At 38.9% G+C, this 23,868-nt stretch overlaps 1 protein-coding gene across 1 annotated transcript in view; it reads left to right on the top strand.

Moving 5' to 3' along the window:
- The window catches only part of TOP1 (DNA topoisomerase I), a 91,372-nt gene that overhangs the window by 28,342 nt on the left and 39,162 nt on the right, over positions 1-23,868 (top strand). Inside the window, exons 3-5 of the mRNA XM_025470070.3 lie at positions 5,765-5,867; positions 19,102-19,225; positions 21,053-21,108. Coding sequence (XP_025325855.1) covers positions 5,765-5,867; positions 19,102-19,225; positions 21,053-21,108 — 283 coding nt within the window. The remainder of the gene's footprint in view (positions 1-5,764; positions 5,868-19,101; positions 19,226-21,052; positions 21,109-23,868) is intronic.

Here is a 23,868-nt window from a genome sequence, read left to right on the forward strand (position 1 = left end):
AACATTTTAACAGTCTATTTTTAGATAAATTCCAGTTAAGAGGAAAGGGTACATACTTACTTGAAGTAATCTTTTAAGGCCATTAGTCTTCTGTCTATAAATATTTTTACCATAAGAGTTATAGATCAGTTCGCTCTTACTGGCTTCACTTTCTCACTTACTGGCTTCTCTTTTGACCATCTTAGATATTCTGCTGTTCCTTTAAGTATAATATATGACTTCAGTTAGTTTCATCATTTCTCCAGCCCCCCGCTTACAATCTTTGTTTTGCTTAGATTTCCTGAGTCTGTGAAAGAACCTTGTTCTGCTAATCACTTGGACCCAAAGGCTTTGAGTCGTCTTTGATTCTTCCTCTCTATTTATTATACACAGCCAGTTTATGAAGTTTCCTGGAAGACTGCTTAAAAAACCACTAGCTAGTTACTTTGCTTTTACCTTTTTACTCATATTGTCCTTCCATTAATCTTAAGTATGGCTTTTACTTTGTTCCTTTTCTGTTTGCTGTGGCTCCCTGTCATCCTTAGAGTTGGCTCTTGGGTTATTGTTATCTATCAATTTTTTTCTTTCCCTTACTGCTCCTTTTTTTTTTTTTTTTTTTTTCCTTTTTAAAGATTTTACTTATTTATTTGTGAGAGGCACAGAGAGAAAGGCAGAGGGAGCAGCAGGCTCCCTGTAAGGAGCCCAATGTGGGACTTGATCCCAGGATCCCGGGATTATGACCCGAGCCAAAGGCAGACGCTCAACCACTCAACCACCCAGGCGTCTCATCTCTTACTGCTCCTTAACACAAATCCTCTCTTGGACTAAGCTGTATCCTTATGTAGTAAGAAAAAATAGAAATTGGAAGGGAAGAAGCTTAAAGATAGCGTTTAACTTTTGTTATTTAAAGTTTCAAATATGAACAAGAGCAGAGAGAGTAGTATAATGAACTCCCCTTATATCTTATACCCCCATTTCTGTAACTGTCAACTTTTTGCCAGTCTTGTTTTATCTTTCCCCTTATTCCCTGGATTTTTATTTTTTTGGGGGGGTGCTGAGGTTATTTTAAAAGCAAATTCCAGACATCATTCATCTGCAGGTACTTTTGTATGCATCTGTAGAGGTTATTTATCAATCAGTTTACCTAGTGTAGATCATTTCTACATTTCTCTATCAGGTGATAATTTCATTTGTTTATACAACGTTGGTGTTCTGTACGCATCCATTTTGTTTTACCTGTCATTTTTTCTTAGAGAGACCAGCGTGCTGTGTGGAGCTATACTACGGGCATTCAAGTATTTGGAGTTGTCATATATTAAACTTTTGGGGGCCTGTCACACCACACATAGCACAATTTGAGTGTATGATAGACACGTATTAATTTATTTTGAAATTAAGGGCACCTGGGATTCAGATTTTTGACCTAGGTCTTATTTGTATTACTGGAATTACTTAGCTCTCCAGCCATAAGTTTGTTACCAGATGTTTTGGTTTGAGGTTTTAGATTCACAATTGCTTTAAAAGACTTGGGGATCTCTCTCTCTCTCTCTCTCTCATGAATAAATAAATAAAATATTAAACAAAAAGAAAAACTTGGAGGCCTGGCTCTAAAATCAGTTTTGAAGTTTTGTGTCCTTAAAAAGATAATGTTAAGAAAAATAATAGGGATGCCTGGGTGGCTTATTTAAACACCTACCTTCATCTCAGGTTATGATCTTAGTGTACTAATGTACTAAGATCGAGCCCCACGTCAGGTTCCTGTTTCTCCCTTTCCCTCTCCCTCTTCCTGCCACTCCCTCTGCTTGTGCGGGCGTGCACACTCTCTCTCTCTGTCAAATAAATAAATGAAATCTTTTTTAAAAAACTTAAAAAAAAAAAAAAGATGTTCTTGGCAGACTAGTTACCCGAAACCTAGAATTACTCTTAATTCATCACTTAATTTCCCTTTTCTTTAAATTTAGTGCTTTTTAGTGAATTAAATCACCTTTTCCTGTGTACACAAGTGTTTGCAAACATTTGTTAAATTTTGGTGATTTTTAAATTTTTTAAAAAAATATTTTATTTATTAATAGAGAGAGAGGTGCAGAGACACAGGCAGAGGGAGAAGCAGGCTCCATGCAGGGAGCCTGACGTGGGACAGGATCAGGCCCTGGGCTGAAGGCGGTGCTAAACCCCTGAGCCACCAGGGCTGCCCTTAAATATTGTTTGTTTGGTTTTTTTAAAGATTTTATTTATTTATTTGAGAGAGAGCACCAGAGCTCGAACACGGGGCAGAGGCAGATGGAGAAGCAAATATCTCAGGTTGTTCATAAATTTACCACTCACAGATAACTACTTTTAACACTTGGATATTTATCTTCTAGTCTTTTTCAATTGTTTATGTGTTTGTTGAATTGTGCAGAGCAATTAAAAAAAATACTATGTCCCTGCCATACTCTTGGGTCATAATAGCACATCCTAATGTTATGTTTCTTATTTGTTAAATATGACCTATAAACAAATTCAAATAACATGGACTTCATTCCAGGTTGTGGTGCTGGTGGCATGTGTTTTGTTATTATTATGGTTTTGATCTAAGTCCTTAGTTTGGAGCAGATGTAATGTGGGTATTTATTACTGTTGAATGAATAGGGGCCACCACTTTTGTGTATTAGATTGACTTAGCATTTTATAATTCTAGACTTGAGACTTTCATAGAGGTTTTTATATGCTACATGGAAGACTGGGTGTAAGTCTCCCTTTTTTTTTTTTTTTTTTTTTTTTACGCCATATGATTTTTTTTTTCCCATCTCTGTGGGATGAGAATTTCTTATGGCTAGGGACATGGTCATCAAGTTTTTGTTTCTCTGGGGTCTGTCTGGCACAGAATAATAGATGTTGAGTGGATTATGTCAAATGTGGCTTTTTTTTTTTTTCCTTGTGAGTCAGGAATGGGATGAGCACATACATTACCTAAACGTTTTTTTAATTAGTTCTCTGTTGCACAGAATGTGTTACTCCAAAGTTTACAGCTTGAAACAACAAACATTTGTTTTCTCATATAGTTTCTGTGAGCCAGGAATCCAGGAGCAGCTTCAACTTCGTAGGGTGGTTTTGGCTCAGGATTTGTCATGAGGTTACAGTTGTCTAAAGACTTACCTAAAACTGGAGGACCTACTTCCTAAGTCATTAACCACGTTACAGTTTCTTACCACATGGGCCTGGCCTCTCTAGTAGGGCTGCTTGAATATCCTAACATTATGATACCTGCCTTCCCCTAGAGCAAGGAGAAGAATGCAGCCCCTTTTATGACCTGGTGGCAGAAGTCACATACTGACATTTCCATCTTAATCCTGTTTTTTTTTAAGGAATGAGTTACTAAATCTAGCATGTACTCATGGAGAAGAATATTAGGCCACACCTCTTAAACAGGAATATCAAAGAATCTGTTGGATGGATTTTAAAACCACCACACATATGTTGGGTACTTCGAGTTGATTTGTATTTAACACTGAGGAACCCGACCTCATTTGAGCCACATTTTTAATAGGCTGTTGGGATAATTGTGATACACCAAAAAATGTAAGAGTCATTAACATAAATATGTGGAGAGAGATACCATGTTCATAGATCAGAAGACACAACAATGTTTTGATGTCCTTTTTCTCCAAATTGTCCTATGAATACAAACTTCCCAGCTGGCTTTTTTTTTTCTTCTTTTTGGAAATTGGCAAACTGAACCTAAAACTTCTATGAAATGCAGAAAACATAGAATGGTCAAAACAGTTTTGAAAAAGAACAAAACTGGGCAGCCCAGGAGTCTCAGCGGTTTAGCGCCACCTTCGGCCCAGGGCGTGATCCTGGAGATCCAGGATCCAGTCCCACATCGGGCTCCCTGCAGGGAGACTGCTTCTCCCTCACCTGTGTCTCTGCCTCTCTCTCTCTCTCTCTCTCTCTCTCTCTCTCTCCCTCTCCCTCTCCCTCTCCCTCTGCCGCTCATGAATAAATAAATAAAATCTTTTTTTAAAAAAGAACAAAGCTAAAGAACTTTTATAACCTGTTTTCAAAACTTACTATGGAAAAAAATTACCATAAAGCTATAGTAATCATAATAGTATATGTTTGTGTAAGGATAAACTCCAGAAATCGAATTATACGGCCACTTCATTTTCAGTAAATAGGCCAAAGCAATTCAGTGGGGGAAAAGGGCCGTCTTTTCAAAAAATGTGTGCTACAACAACTAGACAGCTTTATAATTTTAAAAATGTGCTTTATCCTTTACTTCTGTAAAACTCCTAGAAAAAAAATTACAATATATATCCAAAAAAAATTGTAATCTAAAGTATATAAAGAACTCTTACAAAACTCAGTAATAGGATACTTTTAAAATGAGTGAGAGATTTGAAAAGACTAAAGAAGATACATGAGTGGTCAATAAGCAAATAAAAAGATGTCCATTATTTAATTAGGAAACTGAATTAAAACAACGAGATACTACTGCATACCTGCTAGAATGGCTAGAATTAAAGATCAATAATACTAGGTATTAGAGAATCCATAGCAATTGGAACTCTAATGCATATTGGTGGGAATGTGTAATAGTACAACCACTTTGGAAAACAGTTTGGCAGTTTATTAAAGTTAAATTTGGGGATCCCTGGGTGGCTCAGCGGTTTAGCGCCTGCCTTTGGCCCAGGTCGTGATCCTGGAGTCCCGGGATCGAGTCCCACGTCGGGCTCCCAGCATGGAGCCTGCTTCTCCTTCCTCCTGTGTCTCTGCCTCTATCTCTCTCTCTCTATGTCTATCATAAATAAATACATCTTTAAAAAATATAAAATAAAGTTAAATTTATACTTTCATATGATCCAGTGATTTCACTGTTAAGTATGTACCCAAAAGAAATGAAAAAAATGTCTATACAAATACTTGTATGTGAATGTTCATAGCAGATTTATTCCTAATAACCAATGCCTAGAAATGACTCAAATGTACGTCAGCAAGTGAATGGATAAGTAAATTAGAGTGTATCCATGACTGTGGGATTCCACTCAGCAGTAGAACCTTAACTACTGATCATATCCAGCAGCATGGATGAATGTCAAAAATAACATGCTAAGAAGTCAAACAAAAGAGTAAGTCCTGTATGATTTCTTTAAGTAGAACTTTAGATATACCTAATAATGGCTGGCAAATTATTGGTTGCTTTGGGTGGGGGTAAAAGATGGAGATGGACTGGGAATGTGCATAGGGCAAACTTTTTTGGGTGATGGAATTGATCTAAATCTGGACTATGGTGGGGATTATACCTGTATATATGCTTGTTAGACTTACACACTATATCTTTGAATTGTGTATATTTTACTACATAGAAATTATACTTTATTAAAGTTTATTTAAAAACATATCTCTTAAAGATCTCTCAAGGTTTGGATTTTCCAGAACTTACATAGATAACCATCTGATTTTGATGGTGTTCAAGATTTATCCTTTTGTATCATTTATGATTTAGTCTCAATAGTACCAGACCTAAGGAGAAGAATGCCTGACTGTTGCTTCCGTTTACAGTAGAACTGATTTCCCTTCTGCCTTCATGTTTGTAACACTTGTCTTGGTTTTAGAGGCAAGGTAATGGGATGCTTTGTCTGAGTGCCTTTGTGAAATCTTTCCTTCCAGTGGAATGTGCTGTTATGGCTACCTTGCCATTTGAATCCTGTCATTGTGCTTCTTGACCAGCCTGTCAAGGTAGGTGAGCAGGAGCTAGCTAGCTTATGACTCCTCCTAATTGACTCATCTCTTACGGTTGCAGATTCTCATAAACACAAAGATAAACACAAAGATCGAGAACACCGGCACAAAGAGCACAAGAAAGACAAGGAGAAGGACCGAGAAAAGTCCAAACATAGCAACAGGTAAGGGTTAAACCAGCAAGTCCCTCATCATTTGGCCGTGGGTTGGCTGGCTTGGCTTGCCTGGAATGTACCTTAAACTTAAGCCGCAGGTAAACAGCATAGATAGCAGAGTAAGCAGAGACTGTATTTGATTCCAGAGTTGCTAAGAGTATAACCTTGATCATTCAGGCCTTAAGGGCGATGCTCTTGTTCAGATCAAGATGTACAAAGCAAGTATGGTGAATTTTCTTTCAGTACATAGCTGACTAAGGATACAATTTTAGGGGAGGGTGCACCTGGTTGGCTCAGTCAGTTAAGTGTCTGCCTTTAGCTCAGATCACAATTTTGGGGTCCTGGGATAAAGCTCTGTGTCAGGCTCCTTGCTCAGTGGGGAGTCAGCTTCTCCCTCTCCCTTTGCTCCTCCCTCTGCTCATGCTTGCGTAAGTGCTCTCTCTCGAATAAAAAAAATAAAGTTTAAAAAATTGGAGGGAGGGGCACCTGCTTGGCTCAAATGGTTGAGCGTCTGACACTTTTTGGCTCAGGTTATGATCTCATGATTATGAGATCAAGCCCTGTGTTTCTGCACTGGGCATGTAGCCTGCTTAAGATTCTCTGCTCCTCTTCCTCAAAAATTTTTTTTATTTATAATTTTTAACTAAGTCAGTTATGGATTCATTATAACAATCCAGAGACTTGCCTTGATAAAAGGCAACTGGGTTGGTGACTGTATATATGTATACACACACACACAAACACACACAGTATGTGTGTTTACCCTGTGTTTCCATGGTCTGTGGGCCCCTAGAGTCATATGTAAAAGGTTAGGTGATGAGATTTTCCTAGAGAGAGCATTCCCTAGTTTCATCAAATTATCAGAAGAGTTCAGCTCTCACAGAAGTTTATCCATGAAATATATCCACCAATATCCATGAAATTCAGTAGTGCTGCTCTTCAGGGATTCAAGCCTTGGAAAGATGCTTTCTTTTTTGTTTTGCTCCCATTTTTTGGTGTAGGAAGCACAAGTTGTTAAGCCCAAAGACTGACCATATCTTTGGATATGAGACCCCTTGTTGAAGATAAGGACTTAGCTTCCATTTTGAGTTAAAGGCATATGTTGGGGAGAATGCTATCTGACATTTCCCAGAGTGGCCTAAGTTTTGTTAAAAGGGAATATAAAGATTAGTCGTGCATTGGAACGAGTGCCTCCAGCCTAGAGTCTCTTAGAACTGCTTCATTAGTTTGGCTTATTGTCTGCAGACAAGTTAAAAGTGAGAATTGCTTTCTAAGACTGTTCTTATGAACCATTAAAAATTTTAAGATATAGCTAATGAACTCATGAATAAGTCTTTGTGAATCATTAGAATAACCAGATTTTCTCTAGTGGGGACATTACTTTATGTATATCTACCACTTCTGTGGTGCCCCCCTCCTTCCAATTAACTCATTTCTTACTACTTGATCATCTAGTTTCCATTTTCATTACTCTGGTGAATTTAATGTCAGTAGTTGAATCCAGTCTCAATTCATATGTATCTTTTTTTCTCCAGTTTATACTTGTTCAGTCTACATTAATATCTACCAAAGTATTTTTGAGAGCAAAGATTATTGCCAAGAATAAAGTTCATTTCATAAAGATAAAAAGGAATCAATTAGGGCATAAAAACTATAAATGTTTATATACTAATAGCAGAGCCTTAAAGTATATGAAGTAAAAATTGATAGAACTACAAAGAGAAATAGACAATTTATAGTCAGATTTTACTACCTCTTTCTCAATTGATAGCATAAGCAGAGAGAGAATCATTATGATGTAGAAGACTTGAACATAGCTAACTAACTTGATTTGATTGAAATTTATCAAATACTCCACTCAACAGCAGAATAGAGATTTTTGGCACATGGAACATTTGCCAAGATACACCATATTCTGGGCCCAGTCCTCCTTAAGACCAGCTTCCCTTGCCTTTCATGCCTTTGTCCGTTTCCACCTTTCTTTTTCTTCTTCTTTTTCTATTTTTTTTAAGAGCTTATTCATGAGAGTCACACAGAGAGGCAGAGACACAGGCAGAGGGAGAAGCAGGCTCCCCACTGAGCAGAGAAGCCGATGTGGGACTGGATCCCAGGACCCCAGGATTACGACCCAAGCCAAAGGCAGACATTCAACTACTGAGCCACCTAGGTGCCCTCTGGCCACCTTTCTTATTTCCTCCTTCCAGTGCACATGGCAATTCTGTTTTTGGCTCTCTTCTGCTAACTCTCTTGCCATTTACCCTTCTCTCACATTCCATATCCAGTCTCCTGGAACTTCTTATTTCCTCTAACACATGTTTTCTGATACTTCTAGGCCTTAAAGCATGCTGTTACTGGTTCCGGAGTACTCTATTGCCCTTTTAATATCATTCTTTTAGTTGCAGCTTAGACCTGACTTCTTATAGGTATCTTTTCTGCCCACCCTCCCCATATTGAGTACCACTTCTGTGTGCTCTCTGGCACCTTGAATATGTTCCTATCATAGTAATTGCCATGCTGCATTGGTGTTGTAATTGTGTGTTTATTTCTCTGTATTCCCCAACAGGGACTCTTAAGGTCTCTGAGAGCAGAGTTGAAGTCTGTCTTACTCCTTTCATATTCTCAAGGCTTAGTATATAGTGTCTGGCAGATTACTTAACTAATCTATATTTATTGAATCAATGAGTACCTATGGGTATACCATTTACCATCTTCTCTTTTCATATAGTCTTACTCTTCTACAGGATAGTTCCCTCTGGTCTTCCCATTTTTCAAACAAGTTTTTTGTGGGTTTTTGGTAAAATATCAATAACATGTTTTGCTGGGGTTTTTTGTTGTTTTGTTTTGCCTTTTTGAAGTGGCATGAAGTGTATTCACAGTATTGTACAGCCATCATCAGAACTTTTTCATCATCCCAAATAGCCTCTGAACCCATCAGATAATGCGTTCCCATTGTCTTCCCACCTCCCATCCCTGGGCAACTTCTGCTTTCTGTCTCTATGAACTTGCCTGTTCTAGTACCTCATATAAGTAAAATCACAAAATATCCTTAATTGTGTCTGGCTTATTTCCCTTAATCTGATGTTTTTAAGGTTTATCCATGTCACATTATCAGCATTCCATTTCTCTTTTATGGCTGAATAATAACTCCCATTGTGTGTCTACACCACATTAAAAAAAAAAATCTCTTCCCTTGTTGATGGATGCTTGGGTTGTTTCCATCTTTTGGCTATCATAATAACACATATTGGTTTGGTTATCATAATAACACAGTGAACATGGGTGTACAAGTACTTGTTTGAGTCCCTGCTCTCAGTTCTTTGGCTAAATACTTAAGAGTAGAATTGCTGGATCACGTCAAACAAGTATTTTTATTCTGCCTGCCATGTGCATCCTGTGTTAGTTGATGTGAAGTACCAAAAAAATGAGGTAGTCTTTGACCACAAAGAACTTCATCACCTGAGGAAAATGCTTATAAAGAAATGCTAATTTGGGGGCACCCTGGATGGCTCAGTTAAGCATCCAACTCTTGGTTTCAGCTCAGGTCATTTCTTGTGGTAGTAGGATCAAGCTCCGGGTGGGGCTGTGCTCCGTGCAGAGCCTGCTTCAGATTCTCTCTCCCTCTACCTCTCATTCTCTCTCTCTTTTTCATATAAATACATAAGATCTTCAAACAAACAAAAAGAAATGCTAATTTCTTTGTTGCCATGAATCCAAAAAAATTTTTTTAAATAAAGGTTAATATTTAAAACAAACTTTTTTTTAAAGATTTTTATTTATTTATTCATGACAGACATATATATATAGAGAGAGGCAGAGACACAGGCAGAGGGAGAAGCAGGCTCCATGCAGGGAGCCTGACGTGGAACTGGATGCCAGGTCTCCAGGATCATACCCCGGGCTGAAGGCAGCGCCAAACCGCTAGGCCATCGAGGCTGCCATAAAACAAACTTTTAAAGATTGATCCCTTTTTCTCTGGAACACCTGATTTCACCAGTCAAAATTTATCATTCATTTGTGGGGAAAAAGATTAGGTGAAAGTGGCATAAAAGACTTTGGGGCATCAGTTTGGCCTTGCTCTTTTACCAAAATCTCTTTTTCAAGAATAAAGGAAATGGTTTTGGTGTCATTTTTCTTGGAAAGTCCATTGTAGCTTAATCGCTTTTGTCTAGAAGGCAGCCTCCTCCTGGTCTATCCGCTTAGGTGTCACATGACTTTGGTTGGGTTACCTAACCTTTCTCAACTCCTCTTTTCAGTTCCCGCATATTAATACACACTTTAGAGGGAACCTAGGGAGTCACTAAGTATAAAAAGCTCTTTAACTGTTTCACAAATATGAGGAGGTGGTATTTTGTACCTCTGTCAAGCATACTTTCCTAAGATTATACATAGGCAAATTCAGGAATTTGTTCTAACATAATTTTGTGCCTTTTAATATTTTCATTTCTTTTTTTTTTTTTTTATTTATGATAGTCACAGAGAGAGAGAGAGAGAGAGAGACATAGGCAGAAGGAGAAGCAGGCTCCATGCACCGGGAGCCCGATGTGGGATTCGATCCCGGGTCTCCAGGATCACGCCCTGGGCCAAAGGCAGGCGCCAAACCGCTGCGCCACCCAGGGATCCCAATATTTTCATTTCTAATCAAAATACTTAAGAAATAATAGCCTGTTTGTCAAGAGGCATTGGAAAAACCTGGCCTGAGTTGCTGTTTACACATGACTAACTCTAGCTCCAGATCTCTAATTCACATGTGAGTAAGTTTAAGACAGTTTAACCAGTTGATGTGCTGTAAGCTGACTTAAATACTTCCTGTTTTGACCTCTGCTGACACACTACCTCTTTGCAGCAAAGCAAGTATATTGGTCATATATCTATATTTCAGTACAATCCTATACACCGTGTTCCTTTTTAAGTGACTTCTGATCTTTCTAGTAGTTTTGGGCTTCTTCACTTTCCTTCTGTAGCAGGTTAAAGAAACTGAAAATTGTTCAAGCACCTCTGGAGCCCAGGATAATTAAGGTTGAACATGTTCTCTTCAAAAATGCTTAATCTTAGGGGTGCCTGGGTAGCTTGGTTGTAAGTGTATACCATCGATTCATGTCATGATCCCGGAATACTGGGATAGAGCTCTGTGTCAGGCTCCTTGCTCGGGGGGAGGGAGAGGGGGGCACATCTATTTCTCCCCTGGCATCACCACCCCCATGTTCACGCTCTCTCTCTTGCTTACTCTCAAATAAAATTTTTAAGAAAAATGCTTAATTTTATTCCAGTATTTGCTAATCAATTTGGCATGATTTTGTTGGTATTACGAGGAAACAAGTTGTATACTAATGTGTTTCTAGGTCTTTCCTCCTCTGCTAGATATTAGCAGCAGTCATTTCTCAATTAGGCTACACTTAGGACCCAAATCCAGGAGGCATCTTTCTCCCATCTAGTAATATATGCTGCATACTTGGAATGTCAGAGAATGGGAAACCAGAGTTTTTGCTGAGACAGAATGGAATATGGACCCATCCAAAGAGATTCCATCTTATTCATATACTTTCTCCTGTATTGTTCTTTCTTAAGGTACAAAATAAGGGAGAGGGTATTAAAGATCACTCCATCTTATCTTTTTGTGTGGTCAGTTGTCAGAAGTGACATGCCCAAAGTCACATGGTGGTGTGTTAGCAGAGCAAGGAGGAGAGACCAGGGCTTCTGAGTTATTGTCTGTTTTTCTCCACTACATTATTGCTTTCAGTAAAAAAATCTTCCCTAAGGAAGGTTAGTTGTGTAGCTAAATTGTGTACATACAAGTGCCTCTTTCTCACATGCACGTGGTTGGCAGCTCAGATCCTTTCAGGCACTGCCTCTTTCTCTTCAGACCCCAAATCACTGAAGATTTCAGCAAGAGAAGTATTAATCTCATTAAATTCTGACCCTGTGAAAACCCCATCTCCAACTAATAGATTTTGGGCCTATAATATTGTAGGAAGAGTTTATACCAAAGTCAAAAATAATTTCTTCGATTATTTGTCTCTGAACATAACATTCTATTAACGTTAATATTTAGCACTTCAGGTCCTTTTAAAATATATATATATATATAAATCCTCACGAAAGAACAGGAATATTCTTTCTAGACACTAAGGAATCACTCGGCGTGGCTTACAGGATCTCACCAGGTACTTTTCTTGAAAAGTTGCATTCTTAGCCACAAATTATCTTTAATACCAGACCTCTTATATAAACATTATTAAAAGCAATTTGGGGGGGGGATTAGAGATAAAGGATTGTCATTTGTGGGGGGGAAAGAAAACAAAATTCTTCCTGCCATGCACCCCCCCCCCCCCCCCCCACTAGTTTTTGACTGTGGGTCTCTTGCCAATTGTAGGCCTGGCACTCAGGCTGGAGTGACAAATGTGTAGAAAGCCAGGGAAGACAGAAAGCACTGCTGTGAAATAGTAAGGGAAGTGCTTTTCCAGCCATGTTGGTGGTGCTGATCTGTACAGTCAGTGTGAGAAACATCTGAGGATAAGGATGCTTTTGGTTTCTGCTTTCCCTTCAGTTCTAAATTCTACCTGAATTAAAATTGAGAGAATGTAGGATCCTAGGAAAATGCACTGGAACTAAGCAACCAGTTCTCAGGGGAAGTTTTTAACAGAATCAAATTTAAAACATTTATGAGCTGCTTGCCAAAACCTGTCATTTATCTGCACATCCCTGTATCAACGTGTCTGGGGGAAATGGACGGTTAACCTAAGGAGGTAGAGAAGTTGGGTAGTTTAGCAAGGAGGAAACTGCAGTGCCACCACCATTCACATGGGAGTCAATGTGATATAGTGAAAAGCACACAAAAATAGAAGTCAAGAGTCTAGGCTCTGTTATTTGCTAAATAAATGTTTCCTACATTTACTAGTTGTGTGTCCTAATTCAAGTTGTTTAACTTCTGGGTCTTGTTTTCCATTTTGGTCAAGTGTTGATAACAGTATGGTCTGGTCAAGCTTTTAAGTTTGTTGGGGCAGAATTAAGTGGAATTCTGCAGATGAAAGCTCTTTGGAAACTAACATGTTAAATAATTGAGGTGGTGGTGATTACCATACATAGTAGTAGAGTATCATTCAGATAAATCAGAGCTGTCAATTTTGGTAGTCTTTGGATCTAATTTTTTAGTAGTTCCTTATTGATAACATCAATTTGGAGCCCTGGTTTTCAATTATATCTAGCTATATTATGATGATGAACTATAATCTTTTTTTTCCTTTTTCTTTCTTTTTTTTTTTTTTAAGAATTCATGGTAGAAAGGGTATTTGAACTAGCCACTGAAAGATGGTTAAGATCTTGACAAGGTGTAAGATAATGGCTGGAAAGATGGCATTCCAGACAATGAGAAAAGAATTAAAAGGACATGGACATTCTGTAATGTACTTTGCTCTGGGAAGAAGCCAGTTACGTGGACCCTTGATTAACAGAAGGTGGGATAGAAAATGGGGTCCAAAAAAGCAGCTTGAGGCAGAACTATGAAATGTTTGGTGCCTGCCTTTAGCCCAGGGCGCGATCCTGGAGACCCAGGATCGAATCCCACGTCAGGCTCCCGGTGCATGGAGCCTGCTTCTCCCTCTGCCTATGTCTCTGCCTCTCTCTCTCTCTCTCTCTGTGACTATCAGAAATAAAAAAAAAAAAAAAAAAGATTAAAAAAAAAAAAAAAGAACTATGAAATGTAATTTCAGAAAGCTGGGACGTGAATCTGAAGGTAGCAAGAAGCCATTGAAAATAATTGAAAAAGGTACACAGAGGACCTAGCCACCATTTGATAAGGGGCCTATAAATAATTTGTAAACTTCCATTCCACTCAAAGTTTTGATAGTGCTTGTGATTTTGTTTAGTAACTATAGTGGTCATGTGTATTAGGAAATCTTTGTTTCTTAGAGCCTTCCAGAAACTGCTATGTTCTTTTCACAGAGATAGCTTTTGAATTTACCTAGAATTTTTTATTTAGCAAATGTTATTTAAACCATAATTGCTTCCTTTCCTTGAAGGGGCCATGAATCTCCTCCCTTCACAACTTTGAAACTCTCTAGGCTCTCGGATAGGAATCCCCTATGATTCCATTGGTTTGCACTCTTCCGGGCTCTGCTGCCCTGAAGAGTGGGCCTCGGTAGCCAGAATGAGTTTATTCTCTTAGCCATTAGTAATTAAGTCCTATTCTCAGAAGATAGCTTCCTTCTCTCTCTGGCAGGGTTTCTTTGTTTTGTTGAAAAGTCATGTAACAGAGTGGTTGAGTCCATGACTCTGGAGCTAGGTTGCCTGATTTAAATTCTTGTTATCTCTTATTAGAGATGTTTTCTTAGATGAGTTACTTAACTTTTCTGTGTCTCAGTGTCCACATCTAGAAAATGGAGATACTGATACTTCCTCAGAGTTTTGTTATGAGAATTTAAACTGCATAGAAGAGTCTATGGCTCTTTTTTTTTTTTTTTTTTTTTGAGTCTATGGCTCTTAATGCTATTCAGGTATCTGTTAAATATTTTTATTGGTGATAGAGGACAGATCGTTTTTGTTTTCTTTAACAGATTTAAACAATTTCCCACAATCTGCATCCTAGCTTCCCAGAATATCAGACACAGGTTTGTTGTTGTTGCTTCTCCTAAAGGGTTAGCACATGCCCTCCCAGGCAAAAAAATCCTTTTCCTCCTAGTTTTCCACTACCCTCTCCCTATGTCCACACTTCTGCCTCAGTGCCTTACAGGTCAACCTTTGTTGTCTGTTCAGCTCTAACAGAACAGACCAAAGGTTTCACCATCACTTTTTCCTTAGTGCAATTTAGGTAATTGAAGCATAAGACAGGCATGAACATTCTGGAGATGTGGCTTTGACTCTTCTGTTCTCTTTGGCATTGACTTTTGCTTGTCCAGGCTTTGCTAGTGTGGTGGATCTTATCCCCAGACAAACACGAGCCCTGAGCCAAGGAGTCAGCTTCTGAACCTGGCCAGTAATTGGTGTTTTCTCTCCCAGAGTTCTAAGGATGAAATTCATACTTCATTCAAAAATGTGACCATTACGGAGGCTCTAGGAATGCTAGCTACTATCTGTATTTGGCCTTCAGTGTATCCTCAGATTACACTCATTCTTAAAATGTATATTTTCTTCAGATGTTTAGGTTTCTTACTGTGGTCAGTAGTAAGCCTTTTTTCTGGTTTGTTCTCTTGTAGCCTCACTGAAGCTTTTCTAGTGCTTCCAATCATCTGTGCGCTGCCTCTGAACTGGCCAGTGTTGTAGCTTCCCATTGTCCTGAAGCTTATTTTGTGACTTTGACATATTGTGCCGATTATGTATGGAAAAGTGGCAGGATCAGTAGAAAAAAGGGTAACATCTCTTAAAACAGTCAACATACGAATTCTTCTACATTGGTCAGAATTTTTGTCAGCTCACTATCAGTGGAAAAGATGCTGCTCTTTAAGTCACGATGAAAGTCAAACTAGTTTTAAGCCTTTTGGAAAAAGATTTCCTAACCTCCAAGTTAAGAAATCCTGAATGATGATGAGTCAGTCTAAGTGGTCCCAGATTGGCTCCATTTTCTACTACTGGCCAAATCCTGCATCATACCTACCATGGCGCAGCTTTAGACATGCTTTTGTATCATCAGACTTTGTCCCCCAGATGCATTTGCCACTTACTTCAGGTAGATTTCTTAGGAAAGACTGACACTGGGTCTTAGCAAGCTTTCTGCCAGTATGGGAGTTATGGATGAGGGGGTAGGACTCCCAGCACTCTGTTCTCTATTTCTGGAGGCAGGGACAGGAACGCACTTGACAAGTAGACTTGTTAGCATCATGTTCAGAGCTCCATTAACCCAAATTTTTAACAGTCTACAATGGGATACCTTCTACCACAAGGTGTTCTCAATCCTGAATCCTGGTCACTTAGTATATAAAAATTCATACCTATCCTCTTATATCTAAACAGTTGGGAATAGAGGAGACTGTGTTTCCTTTAGAAAGTCACTTCAGTAGTTCGTCTCATTCTGGTCTTTGATTAATTATGACCTATAAAAGGGTTACTACTCTAGCAGGAACTCTGAATTTCCTGAGTAGATTTCTCTCTGGTTAGTAAGCAGAGGAAGTATCATTGACTTTTTTCACTTTCCTGGGGGTGGCCTAAGTACTATCTCATTGCTTTGTCATTTGTTGACGGCTTCTCTGATCTCTGTTTGGTGTGATAATGAATGGCAAAGCTGAAAACTGGAGTGTGTATATACTTAGAGATAGGTACCCCAGAAGACCAGAGAGCCAGTTGCTAGTGAAGCAGACTAATGTCCTTTCTAGGAATTGCTTTCATTGAGAAAAAGAACAGAGGAATGTTAGAACAGAGAGGAAGATTGAGCATTCCTAAACTTCTGTTCCTGAATCAACCATTTATAGTTTAATGGGAAGAGCAGCTATCCCAAAGGTTTTATCATTTCAGATACCCAAGGCCTCTCTTCTAGGAAGTTATTACTTAATGGTAAAATAAAGTTTGACCTTCTATATCAAATCTCAGACTGGCCATGCATTTATTTGTCTCTAACATCTGTCTGCTTTAAGGGGTAAGGTATCAATTTCATGGACATGTGATGGTACTGATTTCCTGGAAAGTGCTCTGAACTTGGAGATGGAAATACTGAGTTAAATCCAAATCCCAACTTCCTTTCTTTCTAACATTGTAACTTTGAATTAGACTTTGAAAAACTGGCTCCTCTCCTAAATCAGTTTAAAGGGACAATAAAATCTATCTCACATGAGTGTTGTGAGGATTGAATGAAATAATGTATATGAAAATACCAAGCACAGTGCTTGCTTAGAGTGGGAGTTTTTCTTACTGTGTCTGTGGGGAGATATTCATCCATCAGTATTGTCGATGTAATTATTCCAGGTTTTTGCTCTTGGACAAACACTTGTGTAGATGACCAGTAATTCCTCTTACAGTTAATGTTTAAAAAGCATTAAAACTACAATGCTTGTATAATGAAATAGTAAGCTCACATGCTTTGCTGGTAGGATTTCATGGGTGTAAACCATGATCTCATACGTGTAAACTTCTGAAGAATCTGTTGCAGTCTCTGCAACCTTACTGTTTTCACCAGTCATTCTAAAGCTGGAGAGCTTAATGAGAACTGGAAGTAAGAGTGCTAATGAAGTTGGGAGTCATCTTTGTACAAAGTAAAGGACAATTTTTTGATAAAACACTGCATTTAGGTAAAAACGATTACGAGACCACACCGAGTGAAGAGTGACATAATTGTGTGCTGAGAGCAAGGAGCATGGTGGGAAACTTGGTGACCATGTACCTCTATGTTCGCTGAAACTAGGTGCAGCCCTAATGAGTTAAAAGGAAATGTTCACTCATGGAGAAACCTGTTGCTTCATTTTGTGGCACATCTAAATAACCTAATGAGAGCAACATGGGAGGAGTATATAAGTAAGAAAAAGTGGGCATTGTTATCTTTTCATTTGACGGTTCCTGGATCTTCCCAAACCTGTAGTCCTGTCTCTGCTGGTCCCTCGGTCCTCCTGCTTCTGCTTATTTATTACCTGAATGCCGGTCTTGAGTTGAGGCTCTCTTCATGCACAGAGATGTGTGTGACAGCAGATGCGTTTCTCACCGAGGTTCTACGCTCTCCCCTACCTGGTTGCCATCATTGGTTGCTCCCTCTCTGGCCTTTGATGTGCTCAGGTGTGCTGGCAGAATCTTTAGAACAAACTCCTTGGGATGGACACAGCCTAACGTAATGAGCTCGTTGCTGGTAAAATCTACTTTTTCTGGACTGAAGGCTAAATGTGGCAGATGGGAAATGCAGTCTGGTGGTGGGGAAGGCCGGAACCACTCTAGGCCTGTCAGCTGAGGTTGCTGCCAGCTGTCTTGTGTCTGGGGTGGGCTCCCCAATTCATAGCCCTTGAATTCAAGTCCTTTTGTTAACTTGTGGAATATAGTGGTTGGTGCAGTGAACAAGGTTCCTAAGCTACCTGCCCAGTGCACTGAAGAAAATGGTCCTTCCGTGTTTTGCTACCCTAAACCGTAGCTTGTAATCTTTGCCTATTGCCTCTTCAGTCCCCGTGCATGTTTTTATATAGTTGCGGTGACTATATATTCCTGTTTCTTCTTATGTGGCCATAAACACTGTCCATGTATATTCATAGGGCTCACAAACTATAGCATAAGGGCTGTGTAATATGATACATCACAGGTTCCTCCTTTGTTCTTTACTAAGGTTTTATCTTTTTTTGTGTGTGTGTGGTTTTTTTTTTTTTTTTTTTTTTTTTTAATTTTTTTATTTATTTATGATAGTCACAGAGAGAGAGAGAGGCAGAGACACAGGCAGAGGGAGAAGCAGGCTCCATGCACCGGGAGCCTGATGTGGGATTCGATCCTGGGTCTCCAGGATCGCGCCCTGGGCCAAAGGCAGGCGCCAAACCGCTGCGCCACCCAGGGATCCCTGTGTGTGGTTTTTGTTTGTTTCTTTGTTCTTGTTTGTTTTTTGTTATGGAAAACATCAAAATGGAATATCATTTGTGATGTTATTTTCCAAAGAGAAACTTCAAGGAGCTAGATCCTAGGGTATGAACATTTTAATGGCACTTGCTTTGTAATGTCATATTTAGTTTTCCGGAGGAGCAGTGCTTACCAGTATATCCACAAACCCTTTTAAAAACAAGACTTTTAAACGTTGAGGGCTGGATATGTCTTTACTTTTAGCTGGATCTTTTCTTATTGTAAAGGAAGGACCAAGCAGTGTTTATCAGCCCCATATAGAAGTGACTAGCTTTTCCTAGTTAAAGCTAGCAGGAAACATTTACTGTATTTTTGGGCTGTTCACTGCGCAAAGCCACGAGATGCATATTTTGTGAATTTTTACCTTCTCACGTGAGATGTGAATGCTCAATTTGGAGATTTCATCCATCATAGTTTTTGCTGGTAGAATGTTGTAGAAATGGTGGGCTTACTGTATGTTCTTAGTCACTTAAAAAAAAGTCCTGGTATGTTTAGAATAACTACGTTTCTCTATTTGGTTTCTTTGCCCCTTCAAAAAAATAAAAACATCAAACAAGATAAAGTCCAGTAGCCAAGCGCCTCTACTTGAACCTTCTGTCAGGACTGTTTATTTAAAGCATTGTAAGTTTCCATGGTTTCATGTTATCTTAGGGTTATCTTGTGAGTTGATCTTGTGAAATGAACCCTTGTGGTCCCTGCTCTGGGCTAACTCTGTGGTTTATTTATTTTTTCTCTACAGTGAACATAAAGATTCTGAAAAGAAACACAAAGAGAAGGAGAAAACCAAACACAAAGATGGAAGTTCAGAAAAGCATAAAGACAAACACAAAGACAGAGACAAGGAAAAACGAAAGGAGGAAAAGGTACAGAACTTTCAGTGGGGAAGGAAGAGCAATGGGATGTACTTTTCATTTTCTTTATCTTTAAAAGCAGGTCCTGAAAGTACCCTTATTGCACAGCAAGATTCCTTAGCCTTTGAGTAAAAAGGTCTCTGTCAGGAGACTTCAGTGTCAGTCACAGTCTTAAACTATGAAAACCAAAGCCCTTTTCCACTGAATTTCATAGGACCAAATCTATCCATGTCATTATCTTACTTTAAATGGCAAATGGATAAATTAAGAATGTAGGGTTTCTGGAAATGCCAGTTTCCTTTTATGGGGAAAATTAATTCTGGTCTTGGGAGAAGGCCTAGTGCCATGTTGGCCTTCTCTTGAATGAAGGGTCCTTCCTGAGTTAAAACTTAGTGATGTTGGTGCTTTTGTGGCTTTCGGTTCCAGCATAACCATTATAAGCCTTCTCAAAATCTCTAGGCTCATCTGGCTGCAAATGAGAAGTACTATGTATAGGGATGCCTGGGTGGCTCAGCGATTGAGCATCTGCCTTTGGCTCAGGGTGTGATCCCAGAGTCCCCGGATCAAGTGCCACATTGGGCTTCCTGCATGGAGCCTGCTTCTCCCTCTGCCTGTGTGTCTCTCTGCCTCTCTATGTCTCTCATGAATAAATAAGTTCTTTAAAAAAAAAAAAAAAAGGTAGTACTATGTATAGATTTTTTTTTTATTGTTTTGAGGTGCCTGGCTGGCTCAGTCAGAAGAGTCTATGTGACTCATGATCTCAGGGTTGTGAGTTCAAGCCCTATGTTGGGTGTGGAGATTACTTAAAACAAAAAACCTAAAAATTTTTTTATTTAAGTAAAAAAAAATAGTTTAGTTTCTGAGTAAGTAATTTTGGTACTCAGTAAATTCAGGAAATCTGAAATAGAGAATATAATGAAAAGTATATGTTTCTTGGGGTACCTGTGTGACTCAGTTAAGCATCTGTTGATCTCAGCTCAGGTCTTGATCTCAGGGTCGTGAGTTCAACTCCCACATTGAGTTCCATGCATAGCATTGGAACCCACTTAAGAGAGAAAAGAAAATTACACCTTCTGGGGCACCTGGGTGGCTCAGTTGTTGAGCGTCTGCCTTTGGCTCAGGTCGTGGTCCTGGGGTCCTGGGATCAAGTCCTATATCGGGCTCCCCACAGGGACCCTGCTCCCTCTGCCTGTGTCTCTGCCTCTTTCTGTCTCTCATGAATAAATAAATAAAACTTTGAAAGAAAAGAAAATGAAAATTACACCTTCCTTTTCACCCTTTGCTCATTGTTCTTTTTCTCTTTCCGGGGGACAACCACTATACCAACCATTTTTCTGTGTTCTTCCAGAGATACTGTATATATGTGTGTGCACATATATGCACATGTATGTATATCTATCCTTTTGTATGTGTAAAGATTTTTGAAAGACAGAGAATGTCTGGGAAGGGAGGGGTGTGTGTATGTGTGTGAACATACTCTGCCTAAATCAGAGAAGGCAGGAAACGGACTATTTTGTTATTTTCTCTGCGCACTGCCAAGGGCAAATCCTTGAGAGAGTATATTTATTGAGGGAGGGGGACTTGCTATCATTTAAAGGTAAAAAGGTGCCATTTTGAGGGGAAACATTTCTTAGTAAATTGGATAATTCGCCCTGAAGAACTGTAAAAAATGAGTCTTAGGAAAATGTCAAGACCTTTAGTTCACCTGTTCAGTTTTGCTAATAATAAGAGTCTGTGATCAAGATGCTCCAAGAATTGAGGCCGAATGTTCTCAAATAAGAGAGAGGCTTTTTCAAATTTAGTCCTTTCAAGGTACTAATCAGTTACTATTATTTTCAGGTTAGAGCCTCTGGGGATGCAAAAATTAAAAAGGAGAAGGAAAATGGCTTCTCTAGGTAAGACTCTTCTGCTACCTTGGCTGCTCTTTCTCTTGGCCAGCTGTGTATGTTGTAGTGTTGTCTAAACTTACCTAAATTGTACTGACCAGGCCACCTGTTGGTTTCCAAGGAGGTTGGCAGTGAGGGGACATGATCTAAGCTAATTTGAGCATTTCTAAAGTGTCATTTAGTGAAACTGACCAGCACATTTTCCAGAAGGCTATTTTGAGTTGAGAAGATAAGACAGGAAGAAATTTCTATAAAAATTGAGATATAATTTAAATACCGTAAAATTCACCCTTTGAAAGCATACAGTTTATGGGTTTTTGGTGTATTCACAAGGTTGTACAACCTCTCCCTACCCCACTATCTTAATAACAGAACATTTTCATCTCCCCCAAAAGAAACTTCATAGTCCGTTAGTAATTATGGAGTTTCCTGAAAAACCCCTATTCTGAATTCCTCCTTAGTAGTACAGTAGTCTCCCACCCTTATCCACAGTTTTGCTTTCTCTGGTTTCATTTAGCCATGGTCAACCACCGTCAGGAAGTAGGTGGTGATCTCGTGAAAAAGACATGGTCTCATAAATTTTATTACAGGGTATTATAATTACTCTTTTTATTAATATTCTCTTGCTGTGTCTAATTGACAGATTAAACTTTACCATAAGTATGTATGTATAGGAATAATCATGGTATATGTAGGATTCAGTACTTCTCATAGTTTCAGGCATCTACTGGAGGTCTTGAAGTATATGACCTGTAGATAAGAAGGAACTAATGTACTCTAAGGGTCATCTGTAGAAACTTACTCGGTCTGCATTTTAGGAACAGGTGTAGAGTTGAGTAGAAATACTTTATCTGGGGCACCTGGGTGGCTCAGTCAGGTAAGTGTCTGCTTTCGGCTCAGATCATAATCTCAGGGTCCTGAGATTGAGACCCACATTGGGCTCCCCACTCAGCAGGAAGTCTGCTTCTTCCTCTTCCCCTCCCTCATACACTATCAAATCTTTAAAAAAAAAACAAAAAACAAAACATTATCTTTTCAAGAAGAGGAAAATGCATACAATCTAGAGATTGGTTTTCCTGTACTAGTTTTGTCATTTTGGTTCTGTTTTCCTCATCAGCCTCAGGTCCCTTAAAAAAAAGCTTTAAGGTCCCCTCTGGTTTGAAATAAATAAGAGTTTTTGATCATATAGTCTCACTCCATTGAGTGACAGAATGGATTTCCTAGGACTTGTTGGAAAGGTTTGCATATTGACTGGAACAAAGTGTTGGGGAGTTTCACTTCCTTGAAACTTTGAACTTTCAGTTTCGTTTGGGAATATTTTTGAAAATTCTGCCATGAACTCTGAGTCCCTAGGCTAGGAGAAGCAGGTGCCCTCTTCAGGCATGTTTTATAACTGTTCTAGGAATGCAGAATAATACAATGGAAGAAGTGTTAGAGCTGAAAACTACCCTAGGTGTAAAGTGAGGATAAGATGGCTATTTTCTGCCAGGAGACCATCTAGGACTTTTATAAATTAACACCAACATATGAATAGACTGGTTGTGGTGTGTAGTCCAGGATTCAGTTTCAGACTTTCCATGTTAGAAGATTAGGAACGCAGGCTTCCAGGCAGTGGTCTCTATATCCACCTTCCTGGACCACCTGCTAGCCTGCATATTTGTCTTTGTAGACAATCGAGATGCTTTACTGGGTGGAACACAGTTTTTTCTGATAAATTGTTTTAGAAGTTCTTCCTTCAGGCCTAGTAATCCTTCCCACATGTTGTAAACTTCACCCATGACAATACTAGGATCTAGCATTTACTTAACTGGTTGGGTCAGTGGCGAGGTTTCTTTCCTTCTGGTGCAAAGTATTTGGAGATACTGGACTCTTGATGCTATGTTAGTGATTTCCATGGTGAAGGGAAGCAGCTGTAGAAATTGGCATTTGAGAAATGTGCAGAAGTAAGAAAAAGCTAATCTCTTTTTAAAAAACATTCAGATTCTGTTACAAGCAAAGGGATCCAGTATGCTTGGGGAGTGTGGGGGGGTGGTAGCAATGAGACCCCATGAATATCTTGACTGTCCGTGGCAGCTGAGTCTGGATGCTTATCCCTTGAACCCCTTAGAGACAGATGGTTTCATGTTGGGAGGCTTTTTCTGTAGTGAGTTAGCTTCGTAGATGCTTCTGGCTGTGAACAGTGAGGTTCTGCTGAGATGTGTCAGGCCAGGGAACATCCCAAGGCTGTGGTGATTGCTGGTCCCATGGTCTCTCTTTTTTTTTTTTACTTCTATATATTTTATTTCATTTTTTATTTTTATTTTTTTATTTCATTTTTTAATTTAAATTATATTAGCCAACATATAGTACATCATTAGTTTCAGATGTAGTGTAGTGTTCAATAATTTATATAACACCATATAACATATAACTGTTATATGTTTGCATATAACACCAGTGGTGGTTTTTTTTTTAATTGTTCCTTCCTCTTTCTGATTGAAAATAATTGCCTAATAGAGTCATTATTTTATTCAGAAGGCAAAAAGTCTTAACAAAAATAGGGCAAGGCACTCTTCTGTGTATAGAGTAAGTAAACCAGTGGAGGAAGTTGAACAATGAATAGATTTTGTTTGGAGCCTCTTCTCTTATTTAGCACATGCCCTTCTTTTGTTGTGATGTCAGCTTAGTTATTTTCCCATGTAACTAAGGGTAGTTTCCATTACAACTTTAAGGTATAAATTTGGAAAATAAATTTTTACTCCCTTCCTTGCGAAAACTATACTTAGCTTT

Source organism: Canis lupus, chromosome 24 (assembly GCF_003254725.2).
Source record: "Canis lupus dingo isolate Sandy chromosome 24, ASM325472v2, whole genome shotgun sequence".
Classification (NCBI taxonomy): Eukaryota; Metazoa; Chordata; class Mammalia; order Carnivora; family Canidae; genus Canis; species Canis lupus.